The sequence below is a fragment of the Caloenas nicobarica genome, chromosome 10 (assembly GCF_036013445.1).
Source record: "Caloenas nicobarica isolate bCalNic1 chromosome 10, bCalNic1.hap1, whole genome shotgun sequence".
NCBI classification, from domain to species: domain Eukaryota; kingdom Metazoa; phylum Chordata; class Aves; order Columbiformes; family Columbidae; genus Caloenas; species Caloenas nicobarica.
In genome coordinates this window covers 3321352-3343601 of record NC_088254.1, presented here as the reverse complement: position 1 = coordinate 3343601, position 22250 = coordinate 3321352, and the positions used below count along the sequence as shown (strand labels likewise).

General features: G+C 43.9%; 1 protein-coding gene across 1 annotated transcript in view; it reads left to right on the top strand.

Moving 5' to 3' along the window:
• Window positions 1-22250, top strand: part of HCN4 (hyperpolarization activated cyclic nucleotide gated potassium channel 4) — a 93513-nt gene that overhangs the window by 6261 nt on the left and 65002 nt on the right. Inside the window, exon 2 of the mRNA XM_065641697.1 lies at window positions 21640-22063. Coding sequence (XP_065497769.1) covers window positions 21640-22063 — 424 coding nt within the window. The remainder of the gene's footprint in view (window positions 1-21639; window positions 22064-22250) is intronic.

The window sequence follows — 22250 nt, the reverse complement described above, 5'->3', positions numbered from 1 at the left end:
CACCTCAGTGTATCATCAGAATATGTTTTAAGACTATAATCATATATTATTATGGTGTTTTTGTGTATGTTCACGTGAGGAACAAGAGATGAAGGAGTAAAAGTACTAAAGCAAGCATTGAGATTTAAAGAGGTGCTGTGATTAAGTTTTTCTGCATAAACTTAATTCAGGCCCTTTGTACGAATCTCTGCCAATAGATGAACACATTATCTCTTCCACAGAAGCCCATGTCTCATTCAGTGCACACAGGGATGGTTCCTTTGTGAAAAACTATGTAACATTTTCTCCATCTCTCTTTGTATTTATTTCATCTTATTCAGATCATATTCTGAAAAATACAGGTTAATTTCCTTGTGGTCTATTTTTTTCTTTGGCACTTAAAAAATATTCAACCACACCAGCAAAAAATGTCCATTTCGCTTCCTGACACCTTGGGTAGGAAACCGGTACCATCATCCCCATTTTATAGCGAGGTGGCACAGACTCCTAGAGATTAAGGTCAAAAACATTCATCGACTTGGTGTAGTCAATTTGAGGACCTGTTTTGCAGAGTACGTAGCATTACGCGGTGTACCTAATGTTCAGAGTTCTGCCTCTGTGGGTGCTCAGTAAGGAATCAGACATCCCTGTGACCCAGGAGACAAGGGCGCAGAGAGAACTACCTGTTTTAAGGCTAATGGGTGCTTGAAGAGGATTGGGGCGTTCTGATTTGGACCGTTTCTTAGGCTAGCTTGGTGAGCAGCCAGACTGAGAAACAGACATGCCAATCCCACCCACCCTCTTCCCAAGCCTCTGTTTGTTATTTTATCTGTTTATAGCAAAAAAAATCATTGCTGTAAACAATGACATAGTGTTCTTTTTAATCATCACCTAAGAATATTGTTCTAATTACAGTTTTGGATTGAGCGATTCGCCTGACACCTCTGCAGGAACTTTTTGGCAGAGATGGAATCTCCAGGGCACCGCTCATCTGCCTCAGCCATCACATCTCGTTCTGCAGTTCCTTATCTCTTACTGCAAACCTTCCAGATTGTGCAAGAAATGAGCTCCTATAGAAAATCTCTTTCCTGCACACATCTGCCTCGAGCCCTTCCTCTCATCTTGAACGAGGCCCGGATTCTATGGGAAGAACTGTTTTGCATCATGTAATGACTGTAACACAATATATATGTACAGCTAACCTCTGTCCTGCTATTTCATAACCTCCACTTTTGACTTTGCAGTCTAATTATTAATACAGTGGCTTTGTACAGTTGTTACGGTTTTAAAAAAGAAATCAGTCCTCGTCCTCATCATAATATCATCTCTGGGTTCGTTAGCAGGTAGGGATCTTTTTGAGGATACGCTGCACTGCCCTCTGCTCTGAATTAAGCAATGGCCGTAGCAAGAAGTTACAGCAAAAGAATGACAGTGCACCAGATTCTTGGGTTACTCTCCAGGCTTCGAAGGGAAACATATCCTGCTTATTACAAACTCTTGCTTGTTCTCTTCTCAGTAACTAAGCATGACGCCTTCAGCCCTGCTCTCTCCAACCTGTTGTTTTCTCCATCCCTCACTTCAAAAGTTCGTGTTTCTTAACCCACCAGTCCCATCTCCATTTTCTGGGCTTCCCGTGGCAGGTTTCTTCTCCAGCTGGTCCTAGATCCCAACACCAAGCTTTTCAGCTGGTCACTGTTTTCATTCTCACCTTGGTTTTTAGTAATGCCTCTTTTCTCCACCCCCCTCCCCATGTTCTCGTTTCAGTATGTTGCGCTTGTTTAGTCCAGTTTCCTCTCTTGCCAATCTCTATCCTTATCCTTCACGTTTGTTTTTTTTTCCTCTGGGTGGGTCTCCCCAAATTAGTTTCCTCTCCTTCTAGATATTCTTAGTTGCTATCGTCCCTCTGACTCTTCAAACAATCTCAGTTTTCTCGGTCCCTGCTTTCCCTCTTGATTTAAGAATGGATCATTTTGCCTAGTAATTTAAGACCCTTCCACATGATCCTGCTTTCCACCCTTGAACATCACCAGGCCAGCAATATTTAGACAAACTCTACCCATTTTTAAAAATTTTTTGAAGTTGAAATATCTCAGTCCTTGGAGCTAGACATCTAAAATGATGAATTTGTATAGAAGCACAGTCTCCACTGCATTAGTGCAAACCAGATTTTATCTGAGGGAAAAACGTGTCTTCTAAAGGTGTTTATTGGCAGGCACACACAGAATCAGTGCCGGAATTTTCAGTACTATGGTAAGCAGGTAAACTTAAATGTTTGGTACAGTGTTATTCTGGTTAGGTAGCTGTGCTAGCGCTTTCTGTCGCACCGAGTTTTTTCTGCTGTAGAGTCACTGCTGCTGCACTGAAATCCATTTATTATACAGATAAAAGAGTGATCTTTGTCTGCAGATAACATAGTGTCATTTTAGCTTGAAACCATTGAAATTTGTCTTTGTTTCTGATGTGTTATGAGCATCTCATTAACAAGCCCACGAATCCCTCAGTTTGCTTTTGAAACCAGCTATCTGGGCTCTCATCTCTGCCAGAGCACAGATTTCTTCCTTTCTCTTATTTTTAAAAGCTGCGTTGGTGCCAAGGCAGTTATAGGTCAATTGAGTTATTGTTGGTTCTAATTGGCACTCTAACAAGCTATTAGATCAATTTACCTACAGATGAATGTCACTCAAAAAGAAAGGTGCCAGGTCCTTTTTTATCTTTGGGAACTTTAAAAAAAAAAAAAATTAAAAAAATCACCCCTGAATGTTTATGGCACGAGGCCTGTGGCTGAACAAGGTCCGGGCTGTTCTGTGTGCACAGAAGTGAGACGATTTGCAGACCTCAAGGCAAAAGGAAGAATTAAGAAAATCACCAACTCTGACAAATGCTATTCTGCCCCTTCCATGGTTTTGGGTTTATTTCCATGTGGAGAAACCTCCGTCCTCTTCTCCTTCACAGATTCCCAGTGTCCCATATGCAGGTGTGGTACCCACAGCCGTCTTTCCAGTCAGGCAGCGCCCGGCTGGGGACATCATTACCTTTTTGCTATGTGGTGATCTATGACTTCATGATATTTACTTTGTGCTTAAGAAGAGTCATTCTGGTGAATAGGAGTTAATTTCAAGTTCCGTTCTGAAGCATTTAGGTAGCCTCTTCATCTAGCAGCAATACAGTGCTCACTCCCACGTTATCTGAGCATTTCTTAGTGAGACGGTTGTAAAACAGTTGCTTTTCAGCCTACAAGTCTGGACAAGGCTTCTTCACTAAGCAACACTGCAAATCCTTCCTGGGGTCTCCAAATCAAAGCTGCTTTATATATTACAAGCAGCAAGAACTGCTCAGGTATCCTTGCTTTTTTTGGTGAAGCACAAGGCAGATGAGAACGCAGCTTGGCTCTGTGCAGCTCTACAGCTCTGCAGTGCTGACAGCACTAAAACCAGGGGTTTGTCAGCAGACAAAGCCACGAGGACTTGAGAAACACAGAAGAGAGAGCAGAAGTGTGCTGGGCTAACAAGGCGCTATCGCAGAGACCTTTTTCTGCCCCTTTTCCTTGTTGAATGGTTTGCTACCTGGGAAGTCCCTTTACAAATTGAAATTCTTCATTCCATGCAGTATATTCATAGCGGCTGACATCAAATATGGTCCCCCCGTGCCTGGTATTAGCACCAGGCTGTAGTAAAACTGGGCTGTTGACTCCTGAAGAGCTGCTGCATGCAGCCAGGGAGCACAGTGCCACTGAGAGCAGAGAGATGAGCATCCGCAGGGGGATTCCAAGGTCAGCTCGAGGCCCCACCACTTGGACATTAGAAGGGCACAACTGCTTCCCCAGCGATGTGCAGAAGCTAATCTCATTCGTGGCGACTCGTCCAAATGTGCTAATTAAGGATTTAAATCTCTGCCTCTTTGGATGGAGAGGTTGTCTGTGTTTATGCACCTATTGTTAAAGAGCTTAGAGGCAGGAGAGGTGCTGCAGATTGCCAGTTGACTGTAGTGTAGCAGCTCTAAGTCCTTTTTATTTTTTTTTTTTTCTTTTCACCGCTGTGCCTGGGGTTCTTGTGACTGCCAGGAAATCAATACTTGTACACTGAGTAACTCCTCATCCGTATACACAGCTCCAATGAGACTGTGTGCACGGGAGCTCTGATGGGATTCAGTTTTCCTGGTCAGAGCTGCTGAGCGCTGGGACAGTCCGATGCTCAGTTCCACCATCTCTGTGTTTTGGGGATGGAAATCCTAGTGAAGTGCATTCAGATTTGCCTGGGTGTGGGAAAGAAATGTCTTGCAAAGGTATCAGCGCTCCAAAGCTTGCGAGTGAGATAACAGCTGCATTCCAAAGACTCGGGGACTCCACATTAATAAGTCCTTTCCTCCCAGCCGTTGCTTCGCACGTGATTTCAGGGCGATGCTAACTCATCGCAGCGCTAACATCATCGTTACCCCGTGCAATGTCTCATCCGCAAAGGAGCTGTGTGTGCGTGTCTCCAGGGGACAGGGGAAGCTCCGTGGGTTCTCCCCTCTCTGTCCACGTCTGTGACCGGGCTGGGGGGGACGGTGCGGGGACAGAGGTGTGGGCTGAGCCAGCACAGTGACATCTTGGCTCTCTGCAGAGAAGCAGAACTTGCATTAGGCAGAGTGAAGCGGTGCAAAGGTGACGTTTTCTGGCAGTGTCGGGCTTTGGACAAGCTCTCCCAACAGTCAAATATGATAACAGAAATGATAATGATGACTGAAACTATGCAGCCTTTTTAACAATAGCAAACCTGCTTTCATTAAGCACAAATTCTTGATGCTTGGTGTTTTAAAGCACTAATATACACACAAGTTGTACTTCGGTTCATAACAAGAGGAATATTTTTTTCCGTCCCTGGTTTTCTGTGAATTGTGGGGACGGCAGGAGAAAGGAGCGGTCTAGACTACAGATTATGGTCTGTTCTCTTTAATGCCTGTACAAACCATTTGTATCCTTCTTCCATGCTCATTTAGCTGCAGATATCCTTTGAATTATACGCAATGTATAAGGGATAGAAGGACAAACTGGAAGGCAGATCAGACATCTAGTTTTGACCCTACGACCCATCCTCAACAGAATACTCTGTACCTTGATTTCTCCAGCTTTCGGGGGTGTGGGGGTGATGGTGCTGCCAGGGGCCATGGAAGATGCTGTAGAAGTCTGAAATCTTTTAACGTAACAGAAGATGCCAGAGTAGATGTCAGCAAGGGTGTGGTTAATATCTATAAGGCAGTTTCATGAGAATTTCTTCATATTTTTCCTTTTCTGTGTGCTGCTGTAGATTTGGTTACACTTCTTTGCTAGGTCCGCAAAAATGAGTAGATCCATATACCGTTAAGTGATTTATGAATAATTGGTCCTTTTGTCTTAATAAGGGAAGTGGTTACCAACACTTGTACAGTACGTATGGTGCTGTATTGTGGGGCACGTTTAGAACTAGGCTGGAAAAAAAGATAGAAAAAGGCCTGCATGGGGAGAGAGACAAGATGGATTTTATGGTTTGTATCTGTAAATGAGAATGGTACAGCCCCTGCATGGAGTTTCAAGATGGTCTAAAAGGAAAATGTTTCATCTTTCTCTCACCGGTCACGTGTACTGCAAGATGTGCTACTATTTTCTTTGGGAATATGTGATTTCTTGACTTATGCAAACACTCCTGAATAAAAGGTCAGGCACAGGAGCTGGCAAGATGTTCGTCCTTTTCTGTGGTGTGGCACCTTTAGAAAACGGCGTCTAAGCTCACCAAATGTTCAATCTTTTGGATAATCTGTTGTGACCCTTGGCTTTTAGTGCAAAGACAAGTGTGCTTCAGGTCATGCCAGCCATGGCTAAGGTGATACGCTCTGTATGCCATGGTAAGAGAGCAACTAGGCTTGTTCCACAGTTGGGAGCTGGGACAAACGCCTGGGTCAAACACATACTTGAACTCCGGATTTGGCAATGACTGTTGGCTCAACCCCGACTGCATTTGGAAAGGTCCTGGTCCTCACTTTTGCAAAACCTCATGTAAGGTTACTTACTCCTGAGCTTCTCTGGGTGTATTCCTGTTGTGACTGGGCTCCTCTGCTGCCTCAGCACCACAGGCACTCCTCTGTCATCTGCTCCTGAGCCATCACCCAAATGGGGCAAATTCCTCCAGCTTCTTGGCTACACACATTGATTGAAAGTTGTGCCAAAGGTTACTTCCAAACCAGGGCAGTGCTGCTGCTTGTGTGCTTCTTTTTCAGCACAAAGAGGAATTCAGGCTAACAGTGGCAGATGTAGGTATGGCCTAGGGCTCCTGCCTTTGAACAGGGGATCTGGAAGCCTCATCTGCAAGTAAATTCACCCAGCAAAATCTGCACTGCAGACAAAAAAAAATATTTGCCTTGACATCATCTGCCCTGCTCTGAGATCCGCAGTCAGGAGAGCAGTGCACAGCTCCCAGCCTTTCTAGCTCATTAGAATTAAGGCTAAGCTTCATCATGAGCTAATGCAAGCTGTTCCCATCCCAAATAATTGGCTGCTTGATGGCTTTGTGTCTGTCTAACCATCACTGCATGTGGGTGGATGTGTTGTGTGTGTGCAAATGAATCTGCTTCGGAAATGAATACATAACATCGGGGGTGCATCTAATATTATAATACAATACCTTGTGAGTGATGTGGTTGTGAGACGAGTAAAACAGAGCTGAGCGTGTCAAGCATCTGTACAAAGATCACTCTCCCTGTACCACAGGATGGTGATTCCCAAGTCCAGACCACCACTACCTCTTGTTTGCTCTTGCTCCCACCCTAAAACCCTTCAGATGTCTTTCCAGTCTGAAATTTAAAGGCATGGGGAAAAAAAAACCAGTGGTGTTTCTCAAAAGCTCAGTCTCCCAAGGAGAACAACCATCTTTGCAGGGCAGACCACCCCATGGTGAATAGGACATGACGGAGGTGTTGGCTCGTCCGTAGAGATGCGAGATAATGTGTATCCATGAGCAATAGCTGCTGGAGACATGGATGTACATCAGTCATGCATGACTTGGGGAGTCGGGAGATGTAACCCCTCTGGGACTTGGCAGCTGTTCTAGGATATTATGTTCACAAGGCTGAGCTGTTCTTAAACACTTCCTCTAGTGTAATCATCACACACACATTTTCTCAGTAATGGCAGGCCATCAGCTTTTCTTTCCACTCTTCTTAGATAAGATGTGCAGAGACAAGCTGTGAAAGAGCTGAACAAGATGCCTTGACGTTAGTCATTCACATTTCCTCAGCCTGGCCCACAAATAAGCCTTAGGCCTTGCTTGCTGTGCACATCCTTGTGGCTGAGGATTTTTTTCCATGGAAAGAGCACCTCTTTCAAGTGAGGACAGATAAGCAGCAACTCGTGCCTGCCCGATACTTGGATCTGCAGTCCGGTTAGGGAAAAAGACATCTGGTCAGCCGTATGTCCGGTTGGAACGGTTAAAGGTGGAGCATAGCTTTCCTACAGGAGGGGAAAGGCTTCTTCACAAGCTCTTTGAAAACTTCTTTTTCAAAGGAAAAACATATGTGGTCCTGGTTAGCTCAGAAAGTAGAAGGGAAAATATTCCACATGAAGTAGGTTTTAGTGATATGAACTACCCTGATCATTCAAAATCCATGGCTGTTGACAGAGCAGCCTGCTAGCCTTATAGGCAGCCAGATAACGCTGTAATTTTAGCACAGTTTAAATGATGTGCTTTTTAGTCATACCCTGCCCTGAAGCAGTAGTCGTATGTTCTGCTATGTACTGCGTTGCTGCTGTGTTTCACCCCAGTGTTAGCTGTGCTACAGTGCTGGGTAAAATTTTTTCTCCATATCTGGGCGTTCTTGTGGATGCAGAAGGATAGGTCATCATTTCTTTGAAATGACTTTTTATCAGTAGACATATGGAGCCAAATTCCTTGGTGAGACTCCATCGCAGCTAGTGGGGGTGACACTGGGAACCAGTTTTAGTCCTCGGAGCTACTTCTGGCCTGTCTGTCCTGTATACGTACCTGTGAGGCACATATGGGCCCTGCGTCTAGCACTGTACGAGACCTGCTCATATTGCACTGCAGTGGGAGACGCCAGATGACGTTCACATTTGGATGTTTGTAGAATGGATCTTCGAAGCAGGATTTAGTGAGGATAGCTCTCTCTTGCTGTGGTGGAAGCATTTCAGAGCGCTGAATTTTCTGCTCTTTGCCTACCAAGCAGCTATTTCTGATTCAATGATCTCTCTTGTAAAGGAGATCCCTAATTTACGATCTGAATATCTAATGAGCTCAAATGTTTGAGAACAGAGCTAATCTGCTATCTGCTTTTCCTGAACTCCAGCGAAAGACCTTGTGCTGTTCCCCTCTGAAACCAGGGAGCGCTGCGGATATTGGCTGGAGTGACTTGCAGAGTTTTTTCCAGGTACCCTCGGCACTCAACCATCTTTATATTTCTCTTTCTCAGCCTTCCCGTGGAGTGCCAGCCAGTTGGGCTGAGTCATATCACGTATATTTCTGGTGGGATGAATTTGAAACAACACAGAGGAAAACCCTAGCCTTTGCCTTGCTACTAATCTTCAACAGAAGGACTAGATGAACTAAAAAGAAGAAAAACATTAAAATCACATAATCAAGCATTATTGAAGTGCACATTTCCCAGTCCATTTGCATAATATGCTGGTGCATCCCTGCTCCTGCCAAAATCAAAGGTTAAGTCAGTGCCTGCTACAGTGGCCTTGAAATTGGGTCCTGTATGTGTAGATGTAAAAAAAGACAAGTATATTTCATATTTTAGAGAAAAGGGCTTTTGAGAGTGTGTTCTTGTGTTGCGTCTTGGGAAAGCTGGAATACACGGAGGCATTGCTGCCATCCTGGGTCCCCAAACCAGGGCGGGGAACTGACTTGCCTCTAGGCGCCACGAGCAAAGGATAAGACATGTCTTTTATTTTAAGACACCAAAATCTGGAATAGTCTTCTGTGGCTGTAACTTTCAGTATCCAGAGCACGCTCAGGTTCTTTTGGAGTTTCTTCTTCCAGCCTGGGGACAAGTACATCTTTCTAGATTGGGGAGAAGGGCTGTGGCATCCACAAAGTGCTATTGCTCATCTTGCAGTTGTACACGCTTCTCTGGGCACAGATAGACCCTGTCCTCACCAAAAGAGGAAAAAAAATAGAGAGAGCTCTGTGATGAGTTCCTGCCTTGAAGTACGGGGATTTAAAATTTAAAACGGGATCAGGTAGATTTAAAGTAATCACTTACCTCTCATTTGTCAGCGGAATCTGCACCTTAAATAGGCAGGAAAGTGCTCAAATATCACTGCCTTGGTGTAGCTACCTGTCCCGCTTTCCTTTTGGTAATTGTTTACTGTGTCAACAAAACTACTTGTGTATTTCAGTTATACCTGAATTTTGTGGGAATGATGTTGATCATACGTCCAAAAATCTTTAAAGATAATGTTATTTCACGTTCCGTTTGTAGCACGTCTGAGCCCTGATGCTGAAGTGCAAATACAGGGGGTTTATTTTTCATTATTTATTGGGTTTTCATGACTATCGTATCTTCACTGTCCCAACTGTTTATAGAAATAGCTTTGTAATATTTCTGTGAAATAGCAAGGATTTATATTCCCGTTTTATGCCTGGAAAACTAATACACAGAGAAACGACATTATTTTCTAGCAAGTTGCTCACTGAATCCGAACTTGAGTTGTGGAGGCAGCACAAGTAGTTCCTCGGTGACAGGACTGTCCCTCCTTTTTCTGCAGCGTCCCTCTAGGTACGATGGGAACTGGGCAGACTGGAGCCTCCTTGTTATGGATTGAGGGAAAATGGGCTGCATCAATCTGAATATGTTTCTGAAACAACTTGTTTCTGGCAGGTTGTTCATTCTAAAAATATAGTTATTTATAATTGCTGAGAGGAATGCTTAATGAATTCTTCCTTCCCAAGAACAATTAATCAAAGAAATTATTGAGGGCTGGCACTTGCTCCCCCAGGGCTCAATGGCTGTGTTCCATTGACTTAAATAGTGATGATCAAGCCCAGCCCATATTGGAAGAGATTTATCTAAGCATTTTTTAATGGTGCCCATCACTATTTGTCTGGATGTCTCTGGCAGAAAAGCACTGTATATATTGGAGGAGCAGTGCTAGACGTTACCCTAGTGTTACAGCAAGCTGCTGTGTTTTGCAACCAGCGATTTGTATGTTTTTTAAAGAGTGGTATTCTGCAAACTCCCATTGATTGTAACGGGTATTCAGAATGGTGAGGAGAGGCTGCAATTAACTTGCTCAAGGTTTCTTGGCTGGAGCAAATTGCTGGAGCGGACCGCGAGACCCTGCAACACAGGTTAGAGCTTTGGTAACGGAGAATCCCCACCACACCACATAGATGTGCAACAGAAATTTGCAGCATGTCCTGGAAAGAGCAGGAGGGGTCTATCAACATCCTGGGTGCTGGCAAAAGCCAAGATATGAGTTCACTGAAGCTGCCCAGATCCCTTCGAAGCTGCGTCTTTTACAGGAGAGTTACGTAGCGTGTTCCATGCCACACAGAGGGTGAAAAGCCAGAATGGCTCCTGCCAATCTGACACCCCAAATCCAGCCATTGAATTTTCAATATTCTGTATAATTGGTGATTCAAAGCATCCTGTGTGCGTGAAGAGTGGGTCTGACCATAGCATTTCTAGGGGATAATGTATTTTAAATGTCCAGAGTTTCTGAGTCTTCTGTCTCAGAGCATGCACCAAGTCGTCCTCATTTTTCCCCAGGTCTCCTGCTGCCCTTAATCTTCTGCTGGGTTTCCTCATTTCAGTCAGTTTAATGCAGGAATATTTGTGGGGACAAGAAATAATAGTTTCTCAGAAACCGAAAAGGTCTTTGGAGCACAGCGGCTACTTGCATAAGGAACTGCCTTTCTGTGGAGCCGAGTTGTGAGCCGAGTGTCCTCCGGACACTGGAGTGGGTGTCAGGATTCCTGGGCTCTCTGGACCTGCATGTGAGTGAGGCACTTAGCAAATGACTGTGGCTCCGTGCCTCAGTTTCCCCAGCTGGCGCATGCTGATGGTGAGACTCAGCCACCTGCCATAGAGTATTTTGAGGTCAAAAGGAAAAATATCTCTTGTGAGCTACGTAGTGTTTCAGTACATGCAGTAATTAATTCAGCATCCGATGTTTGGAGCGGATAGTGGATTCACGTGGATGCCTTAGATAAGCATAACCTCAGCACAGTATGTTTCTTCTGAGACCTGAAATAATCAGAGGCAATTGGACTTTTTTTTTTTTTTTTCCTTAACGGCTGCATTTTTAGAAGGTGATTCATCTCTTGTCTGGGGTCTCAGATACCTGAATAACCCCAAGATCCCAGCAGCATTAGTCTTTTTGAGGATTCACTGTGCTCCAATCCAGCCTGAATAACTCATTGCAAACAAGAATCTGATGTTAGCAGCAAGAGACTTGGGGAGGAAAAGTATTTTCTGATTTTGAAACTAAAACACACGTGACTTGGGAGTATAAATGGGGAGTGAACTCTCTCTTCCAGGTCTTCTTCCCCCTGTGCTGCACAACCAGTAGGTCCGTGGTGAAGTGTCCTTGTTGGACACGCAGGGAAATGTTCTGTCACTCCGGCTTTCTCTTTCCTCAGTGAGCATGCGGTTTAGGAAGTTTTGAGCCTTCGAATATGATCATTCCAGCAGACTGCTGAAAAGCCTCACACTACTTTCTCTTGCCTCTCCCTCGCAGCGTTTTGTATTCTCATCCTGCCATTAAGTGAGAAAGGTTAAATTTTTTTCCCCTGCCCCCATCTGGCACGTCCAGGGCTCATGCAGAGCGGTAGGCATAAGCGTGCATGGGTGCTGAAGTCTGGCAGATGCCGTTGCTTATCTCAGACATAAATCCTGGTAAGTTTAAAAGTTGAAGAGACAATATGAGAGAGCACGTGTGCCTTATCCTGCAAGCAGAGGTGTATCTGAGTAAATTGCTTCATGTAGCTGGATCAGGCTCAGGTCTGATCCATTCTCAGGCACAGGAAGCTCTTCCTCTTTTGTTTGGTCTTTCATTGTAAAGTAGCCGGATGTAACTGGCCAGCTACTCAGCTAGATGACATAGATCTTTGTTTCTTTGCTTAAGCCCACTGGCGACCTGCTGCAGAGACGGTTGTCCTGGTGGTGCGGGGCTCAAAGGTTGTGGTGGGTACCCCAAACCTGGGTCTCTAGGAGCCTCTCTGAGAGCCTAGATGTTGTAATAAGAGACCGCTTTCCATCTGGGGAGACTGGAGTTGTGATTCCTAATGAACACCAAGCTGTGGCACAGCAACACCTAGGAGGAACATTTTTAGCAGCCCAGATGGCTAGAAGTCTTTTTCTCAGCCTGGCAGATGACTTAGCTACCTGCCGCATGTGTTTGTCACCTCTTTGTGGACTACTGCAGAGCATGAGGGCATAAATATGTCAACCCAAAGGAGAACAGCTGGCAGAAAGCCGAGAAATGTCCCCTCCAATGTCTCCCACTTTCTCAACTGCGATTCTGATGTAGTTATGTGACTCATGCCATCTCTCTGCTGTATTTTAGTGTTTAATTTTAGTAAATTTGGGTTCCTAGTGGTGAGGCTGACATCCTCATCTCATGGGAACTCACATTATGTCAAGAGAGCCATATCAGTACTAAATAGTTAAGAATCTGGCCTGTCATCCTTGTAACATACTGAGAAGATAAGTTGGTGGAAAATACCTCTTACGTCAGTTGGTGTCATGTGTCCTCTGCCGCTCTCACAGTAGCATTTACACTGAACTAGTATCTGTATCATCTATATAGAAGTAAAGTTTGTACGTGCAGCACCGAATCCTGTAAGTGTGAGTTGCTGTTAATATTCTGGCAAGTGAAGGTGAAAGATCAGGCTCAGAGAAGTAGCCTTTGCAATCTCTACCTGTATGCCTCCCAGAAACTGGAGTCTGCACGCTCTGAAATAAAACACACTCCCTTTCCTTTGTATCCTTGGGTGCAAATCAAGCCCTTGGCCCAATATCGCTGCTCATTGAGACAATTCAGAACTCCCTGGTGCAGATCCACCTTTCGAACAGGCTGCCCAAACATTTGAATTTGAGTCATCCGAGATGCTGGATATCGGCCAGGGCCTGAACTTCTTGATGTCACAACTTATGCATGTCTTTAGGCTTTCGTCCTTCACATTCCGCAACGTATTCATGATGACTTGGAAGCTGCAGCCCTTATTGATCTATTCATTCTCTACAAGAACAACATATGGCACGTTTCCATGGCAATAGGTCCCCCTAAAGGGGCTTCCTTCCTTTCCTCAGTTTATTGGTCTTTTTCATTATTAAATCATCGGAGATAAATGCACACAGAGAAGGGTCAATGTCTGGATCAATGGACAGCAAGCAAAAAGGAACTTTTCCATATTCATGCAAACGAGAGATTTCAGAAGATCAAACAATGCAGAATCGCCAGGCCCTTAGCATGTCAGTCTCATACATAATATATTCTGGGAGCTTTATGGAATCAATACACATCGAACACCTTGAAAACCTTTGGGATTCAGAGCGGGGAGTGCAAAGGAGGGGGCGGTCAAGACATCGATGAGTGCAGTAGGGTGGGATATGAAGAGAGGGTTAAGCTGTCTGCCCTGGTTTCCTTCCAGAAGAAACTTGTGCTGATACAAGTCCCACTGAATTTGTACCACTTTATCTTCCCAGTGGTTACCTCCAGCCACTGCTGCAATGAATTCCCACTGCAGAACAATATCTATCTTGGATCATCTCAGTGGTACTAGGAGAACAATAATAAGTTTTCTAGGTTGAGTGTGTAAACGTTCTTCCTTTGGGCCTTCAAAGAAGAGAGGGAATAATGTTCCCTACAGGTAGCACCCACAAAAATTTCACTGCTTTTGCAGCTTGTTACAGGTGAATTCTCCATGAGCTAGGAATAACTGCATCAAGGCCAGTGAGAAAATATTACTGATGCTGTTTTTAATCAAAATGGGATATGTGCTTTATTGGCCTCCGTACTCCAAATTTAGAGCTGGAACAAACAAAATCTCTTGTGGCTATCTCTGTTTCTGTGCATGTGTGCTCCCCAAAGGGGGAAATGAAATCTTATTTATTTTTACCTTTCTGAGAAGATCGGGTTCTAAGTATAGATTTAAGATACGGTTTACTTTGTTAGGATGATATCTGCAGGGAGGAAGGCAGGAGTTGAGGAGAGTGGTCAATTGACTCCTTCGTGCAGAATCCACCATGGCTTTTCTTATTCTTGAGGCACGTTTATGTTTCAGCATTATTAGCAAGGAAGTGCAGGAGCATATTGTTTCTGTGTGATACAGTATGTTTGCAGACCAAGGATGAGGTGTAAGTGTTCCAATACATTTGCATTTATCAAATGGCAGATTGCACATAAAACTCTTGAAAATGCTCGTACGGTTTCTACTGAGCGCACTGCAAGGTTGACTTTCCAGATGAGACGTCCAGAACTCTCATTATTCCAGGGCAAGGCAGGCAGCAGCACCGCAGCCTCCGGGAACTGCTCTGTCACATACACCGAATGGCATTTGGAGGGACTTGAGTGAAAGATAGTGCTATAGTGGTTAGAGAGCTGTTGTCCTACCAAGTCACTGAAATCCTATCATCAGCATCCCTGGCGGAGTAAAAGTTAAATACACTTATGAGATGGGGTGTCGGCAGCTCTTGGGGAGAAGGCTCTGTATTTTTTTTACATCACAGAACAATAGTTAATGTCGTTTTGGTTCACGACTGGTGCACTTCAGCGCAAAGATAATAGAAAGTGCTTGGGGTTTCAGAGACAGAAAAACAGGAAACGGAATGAAGTTGTTCCAAGGAAGTCATGGTGTCGGGACTGTCTGCCTTGGCTGATTTACAAAGCCTGTTCTAAACTGACTAGAGGGAGGTCTATATCTTGATAAATGTAGTTTTGGAAAGGACAATCTGCCTCTTGGTGGCTGCTGTAGCAGCTCCCATAAGCAGTGCTTGTTGTCCCAGCTATGGGGGGACACGTCCCCGGAGGTCCCTGCGTGTGGCGTGTTCTTGCTCCCCACGGGGGCCAGAGCCCATGTGAGGCAACGGCTTTGCAATTTCTGCTTTGCTAATACTGTTTATCCAGAGCATCGAGCTGTTTTATAGGTCAGACCACCACGTTCCCTGGGAGATTACCATTAACATAAGGCCTGCTTTACTAGTTCTCAGTTCTTTTGAATTCTCTTGTAAAAATCTCCGTCACGCAAGTCTTCATCTCTTTAAGAAGCCTGACAGTAGAGTGGGTGTATTGTAGGTACTATCAAAGAACTAATAATTTAAGCTAGCTCATATTGATATAACGTACTGTGTTTTGTAAGTTAAAGAAAGGGCATAATTCATAATGTACTATGTTATAATTGGGTAAATGCATCGGTGCCTCAAACGTGTTGTTTGCAAATTGTCAAGTATTATAGCTGGAATAAAAATATCACGAAGTAATGTGTATATTTATATTTTTACAATGGAAGAGAAAGGAAATTTCCCCTTTGCTGCTAGTGATCAAATTATAGTGTATAGCAAGACTGGAAACCTCTTCTGAAACTAGGCAACCATATTTTCTGGGTAGTAGTTCTACCTCTGAATAAGTTACTTAAATCTGTAGTATCTCATAGTCTATCTATTTGTAATATAGGATGATAATGCCGCCTTACTTTTATCTGTTGGGATGTAATTAATGGAGGGACATTACTTTAAAAAATGCAAGGTGTTGATTATAGTTTAATAACATAGTGTTAGATTTAAAAATTGACGACAGAAAAGCAGTAAGAAGCTAACATGCTACCTTACTTGGACTGCAAATGCTGGTTTAAACTATTACATGAGCAGCAGCTTTCTTAATTTTCCACTCAACAAAATCCACGTAATTATATTTCAAGATAATAATATGAGCATATGTGTTAAACTGGAAACATCGTACGGAATTCTGCACTGTTCAGAGGGGATTAGGTGAGCAGTTATGCATATTGGAGATAATCTAAGTGAAAGGCTAAATCCAGACCTTGGAAAATATCTTGCCTCAAGTAAAACTGGCAGTCAAATTCGATGAAAATTTTGTTAAAGACAACACATGAGTTTTAAGAGTCCTGAGACCCATGGGTGCGGGTAATCTGAGGGGATCAGCCCTGGTATATCTCTTTATTTTCTCCGTATTTGCACAGCAGCAGTGGGCAGTGAAGCGGAGTTTGGTGCAGCCCATGTTCTGTACTAGCCAAGGACAACCGAAACAGGAGGCCAGGGGATTGGAGAGGAGGCTGGGACACAGCACAGCTTTTCCTTTGGCTTCTCCTCCTGCTGCCATAATGCATGGCTAATTATCAGCACTCTCAGGGGGTTTATTCAGGATGGCAGAGGATACATATTATTTGCATAGGTTGGTCAGAAGGAATTAAAACTGTTTGTCTTCTTCTTTAGCTAGGTTCGCCTAATCATTTCCCATTATACAGCACACAGAATATTTTGGTAAGTCATTTGACTTTTTTTTTTTTTTTTGGTGGATATTCATTTCAAAGAGGTTTTTGAGTGCACAGGTATTTGAATATCTCACTATAAATAAATGAATTCTTCTAGCAAGTGAATTCTTGGACTCGGTACCTGGTTAAGTGTCCTTTAGTGCGTTTAGGAGCAGTGAATCACCGTGTTCCTCCTATCACCTCTATGAATAATGCAAAGTTTGTAACTCTCCGGTAGAAATACGCCTACTCATATCTGGGAGAAGTAATGCTTCCAAAGGCAGGGAAGGATCCTTGCTTCTTTCTCTCGCTCTCTCCTCTGTGTTCAGTTACCTGTGGGAACGGCTGCGTTCTGGAGTAAACTTTCCTCCCACCGTTGCTGCTCCAGCCACACTGACATCCACTAATGCTCCTTACAAAAGACAATTTCTATTTCTAGCCTAACTAGCAGTCCCGGGAATTAAAGTGCGACCTCTTTCCCATCAGGATAGTTGCCGGGGAGCGCGGCAGCGTCTAATCCAACATGTGATGCAGAGAGGGGGAAAGGAGCCACCACTTGGGGGAAAAAGGGCAGATTTTCAGCGGCTCTTCAAAGGAATAACGCAGCAATTCCTGGCCATGCCAAGCAGAGGCTGGAGCTGTCATTTGTCACTCAGTAGGTGGCACTCTGTTTCTGGAGTCAGCGCTGAGCCAGTGCTGCCCGGGCTTCTAGAGCAATTGGATTTGTCTTTGGGCTTGGTTTTAGCAAGATACATTCATTAAAGATCTGTTCTACTAAGGTTAGGAAGGTTGGTCACGGTGTCTGAGCTAAATTCCATTGCTGGTGAAAATGCCCTAGCTCTCTGGCATTTTCAGTTAGATGCATTTTTATTTTCGCTTCCTTTCTGCGCACTTTGAGGCAGCGCCTCAGTTCAACCTGGAGCTGGCTGCCTTTCAGCAGGAGCTGAAAACATCCAAAAAGCTTTGCTAATTTAGAGGTTGCTCAAGTCTGTTTTCTCTTGACAGTGCAAACACTACAGAGCAGGAACAGAAGTTACGGCCACGAATGCGCCTCACTTGGGCAGGCTCTGAACGCCAGACTGACACAGAGATTCTGGGCTGACCTCGACAATTCACAATTTTCTCTCCAATTGGTCACTGTCCTTCCTGAGCTCATGCACTGTAATTGATTACACTGCATAGCTTTGAAAAATCAAGATTTATTTAATTAAAAAAATGACATCCGAAAGCAATATTCCTAGCCTCCTGTTACATTATGCACTAGACAGAACGGAAAGATGATCTAACTCTGATCAGAAACCACAGACTAATACCTACAAAGTGTACATACTATCAAATCAACTGAGCGACACCAACTGCACTTAAAGAGCATATATTCTTGAAGTGCCTTTGCCATGCTAATTCTCAGACGCATTCTGTTACAACTAAATAATATATTAAGAACTAAAAGATGGGAGGTAGCGGTGCATGTTAAAATGTGATTTTCAGATCTAAGAAGCATGCACAGAGTAGGATGTCGTATAAAACACAGGTATGTTTGAACAAGACATCTGGTTTATATAGTACTGGCTGTTCCCTGTGCTGTGAACTGTTCAGTCGCACTGAGTCAACTGTAATAAAACAATACATTCCTATTTATTAATTTTTTATGTAGGCTTTTGAAAGCAGGAAGAGAAGTGAGAAGAAGCCAGGATATCAGAGGAAGCTGTCTATGAGATGCATCTCTATTAGACACTTTTTTTTTAAGCTGTATGAACAGCTTCAGATCTGGTTAGACTCAAGAACCAAATTCAGGTCCTAACGCTTATTTAGCCTCAGACTTCTGTGGACTAATCCCATTCCCTTAATTTTGCCATGTGGCTTCTCTATCCGCAAGACAGAGATAATAACTCTATCTGCCTCTCATGGGTGCAGCGGAGCCAATTTCATCACTGTCAGCTCCGTGGAATCCCTGGGTGAAAGGAACGACAGAAATACAGAAAACATGGGTTATTAATAGCTGGTTCTTGCCCTTACATACATCACATGCACCGTTAGTCATTCTGGCCAATAATTTACAGGGAGTGAAAAGATGTTCCTCGGTGTAAATACAAAAATGACACATGGATGATATTAGACCCGTGAGCGTCTATTCGGTCTCAATCCAATGATGCCACCCTGAGCAGATCATACTTCATATGTGGGTAAAATTAAAATGTGTAGGAGCTGTGGGGAGTCTTAACTGTAATTTTCTGTGCTGGAATGGGCGTGCGGACCAACTTCTTGGTGGTTTTCAGCTTTTTCTGTCTCCTTCGTAGAGTCCAAAGGTTATCGCCTCCCTGACACATTGGATACCCTTTTATTAGCAGGGGTGCACTGGATACTAAAGTTTGCCTTCTGTGTTTCGTAAGCGATGGCTTTAAAGGTCAGAACTGAGGGGAGCCTGTGACAATAATCTTGAGTCACGAGTACACCCTTGAGGAGAACTGTGGTTTAAGAAACACATGGCAATGAATTTTAGCACTTCATCTTTGCTTGCCCACATTGTAAACCATGATTCCATGTGGACAATTTAGCAGTAATAGCAGACTGGGACTGAAGAGCCTGTGTGAATTTGAAGATCTTAGAACTGGAATAGCAAGAAATGCTATAAATCAGGACAGCTGACTCTGGTATGACCAGGCTTGACTATAAGAGACTAGGGTAGGAGGTGCTGCAGTCAGGCAGAAAGTGTTTTACTGGGGTCGTGTGTGTGTGGAAAACATCTGACTTAAACTACGAACCAGCCTAGCCACTGTTGTCATTGTCCCCAGTTCCTGCTAAGTACTGAGATCACCAGCCAGTGTAGAAATAAGAGGCAGAAAAATCCCAAGATCTCTGAAGAAAGCCATTTACCTTTACATCTCTGCATGTCTGGCCATGTCCGCCTCATGCCATTAATTTGAAACTTGGGAAAAATAATTTTCTTTGTGCATATCTCCTTCTGTATCTCCCCAAGGAAAATTAAAGATGGCTGGGAGGTTATTTATTTTCGGTAATAATATACACGCTGCTTCCAGACTTCCTGCTATTGTGCGATTATCTAGATTAATTGACTAGGAAAGCTGCAGCATCATCTCAGGCCCTTAATAAGGAAGACCTCAACATGAATTTATACGGTATTACTGCACATTACGGCGCGACACAGCCTTGCTCTTAGAACATATGGACAAATCTCATTGCTGAGTGTCTTCCAGCACCAACTATACTTTTATTCTAAGTGAAGGATTGCTTGCTACCTTGCCTGCGGGGGCATGGCACCTTGAGAGCAAGAAAGAGATGGTTGATGACATTTTTTAGAAACCTTGTTAGCGGATAACTTTGTTCATACTAAAGCCAGTTTCCATCAGGCTCTGCTGAATGTTTCTGAGAATTGCTGGCGTGCCGCTGCTTTGTGACCCTCTCTGTACATGTGTAATAGCTGGAATCTTAAATATGCTTTCAGGTGCTTTAAAGTGTTACGTTCTTAACAGGGAGAGAGCATCTATACAGAGAAGGCTTTCAAGGCATATTCTGCCCTTTTTGTTTTCCTGCTGAGAGTTTAACAAGTGAGCGTAGTTGTCTCACTCTACTGATGCCGTTTTGCAGCAGCTCAGCCTGGTCCAGGGCCCAGGCTTAAGACGAACAACTCTTACCAAACTAGATTGTGAGGATCTTTGAGGCAAATCTGCTTCTCTTAAAACATTTCAATGATTTGGAATGTAATCTGTCAGTTAAAGAAGGAGCACGTGCATGTCCTTTTCCAGCAGACCCAACAGTTTTGTTTGTACCTCATTGTAAATCCAAGGTCACTGTGGACTTTATTGAGACGATTGGTTTAAAGGAAGGCACAATTCTCTCTTGTGTTAACTTGCTCTCACCTTTTTTATGCTCTAGAGTTATTAAGCTTATTTGGTACTCAAGGGCTATTTGGTACTCAAGGGTGTTGTAGGGTTATTAGGCCTACTTGGGACTCAAGAGATCAACAATGACAATAATAATAAAAACACCATGCTAATTTGTGTGACTGACTGGAACAGCCACAGCAGCTTTCTGAATGTTGTATCCTCAGGTTTAAGCGACCGTACCTGATCATCAGTTTGCTCTGTGTACTTCGCTCATTTGCTGTAACATCTTCATACAAGTTATTTATGCTACCTGACAATATTGCAGTGACTGCCCTGTAGTGTACAATGCAGAGCTGATGAAATCCTGGCGGTGTGAAACCACAGTACATTGGTGTGTGAAACTTTTGGAGGGGACGGGAGCATGTGGTGGGCAATAAGGCTCCTTTCTCCTTTCCTCAGCAAAGACTCAGACCCAGAAAAAAAATTTTAGTCCTTACTCTGGGTGAATTGAAGCACCATAATGTGACTGTGTATCTTTTACACTAATACCCAGGGAAAAATCTTAAAAAAACCCCCAACAAATTAATTAGGAACTGGATTCAGTCTATGTGTGCCTTCAAAACCAAAAATGAATGTTTTAAGGCCCACCAAATAACATAGACTTGCCACTAGAGTGAAGATAAGCTTCTTGGAGAGTGTGCTTCATGGAACAGTAGTTGAATGTTGTAATTGCTTACTTTAGAAATGAAATAGATATTTCCAGGCACATGACTCCAAGCTTTATCGATCATTTCTGTACCACACAGGGGTCAACAGAGTGTGGACTAACCTCCTCAAGTCCAGGCTCAGTGTAAGCTTGGCTCAGCAAGAAATCTAAACTGAACACTGTAGGTCACAGCACAGTCTCTAGTTCCATCCTGATCCCAATGCTATCAGTGCTAGCTAATTCTAAGGAAGGAGCAGGCAGCAGGAGCAAGCCTGATGATTTTAACCCCAAATGGCTTTATTGGCCTACAAACTTTGAGGCCTTCCAAATACTTGTTCTCTGTCTCTCTACCTAACAGTCACTGTGGTAGCTGCAGAATGTCAGTCTCTTGGGTGGCTCTGAAGTCCCAGTCAAAGTTTTCAAGTGGGCATGTCCAGCCATGTACCCAATTCCATCAGAAGATGAGTGTTCCTTTGATATTAAGTACTTCATTAGCAGCTGTGCACTCTGAGCACATCAGGAGGACAAGCAGAGCGTAGGGAATGAATAACAGTAGAGATGTACAAAGCACATTAGTTCTGTTGACCTCGGCTCCCTGATCTCCCACTCTGTAGCTCATCTCACGTGTCTCTGTCTTGCTGTCCAGGTTTTACTGGGATTTGACTATGCTGCTCCTGATGGTAGGGAACCTGATCATCATCCCTGTGGGCATCACTTTCTTCAAGGATGAAAACACCACCCCATGGATTGTCTTCAATGTGGTTTCGGACACGTTCTTCCTCATCGACCTTGTCCTCAACTTCCGAACAGGCATTGTGGTGGAGGACAACACCGAGATCATCCTAGACCCGCAGAGGATCAAGATGAAGTACCTGAAGAGCTGGTTTGTGGTGGATTTTATCTCCTCTATCCCCGTGGACTATATCTTCCTGATTGTTGAGACCCGCATTGATTCGGAGGTGTACAAGACAGCCCGGGCGCTGCGCATCGTGCGCTTCACCAAGATCCTCAGCCTCCTGCGGCTGCTGCGGCTCTCCCGGCTCATCCGCTATATTCACCAGTGGGAGGAGGTGAGCACAGCCTGTGATGCACTTGCATCCTAAATCTTTTCTCCACTTATGCTGCTATTACACAAAAGTGCTTTCTTTGAATGCCCATTCTCCTATTTTATCCCAGTGTGAACGCGAAAGAATTGTGTCTTGAGTCTAATGCTTTGCTTTTAGCAGGTTCCCGAGAGGGCCTTCAGCATATTGTTAC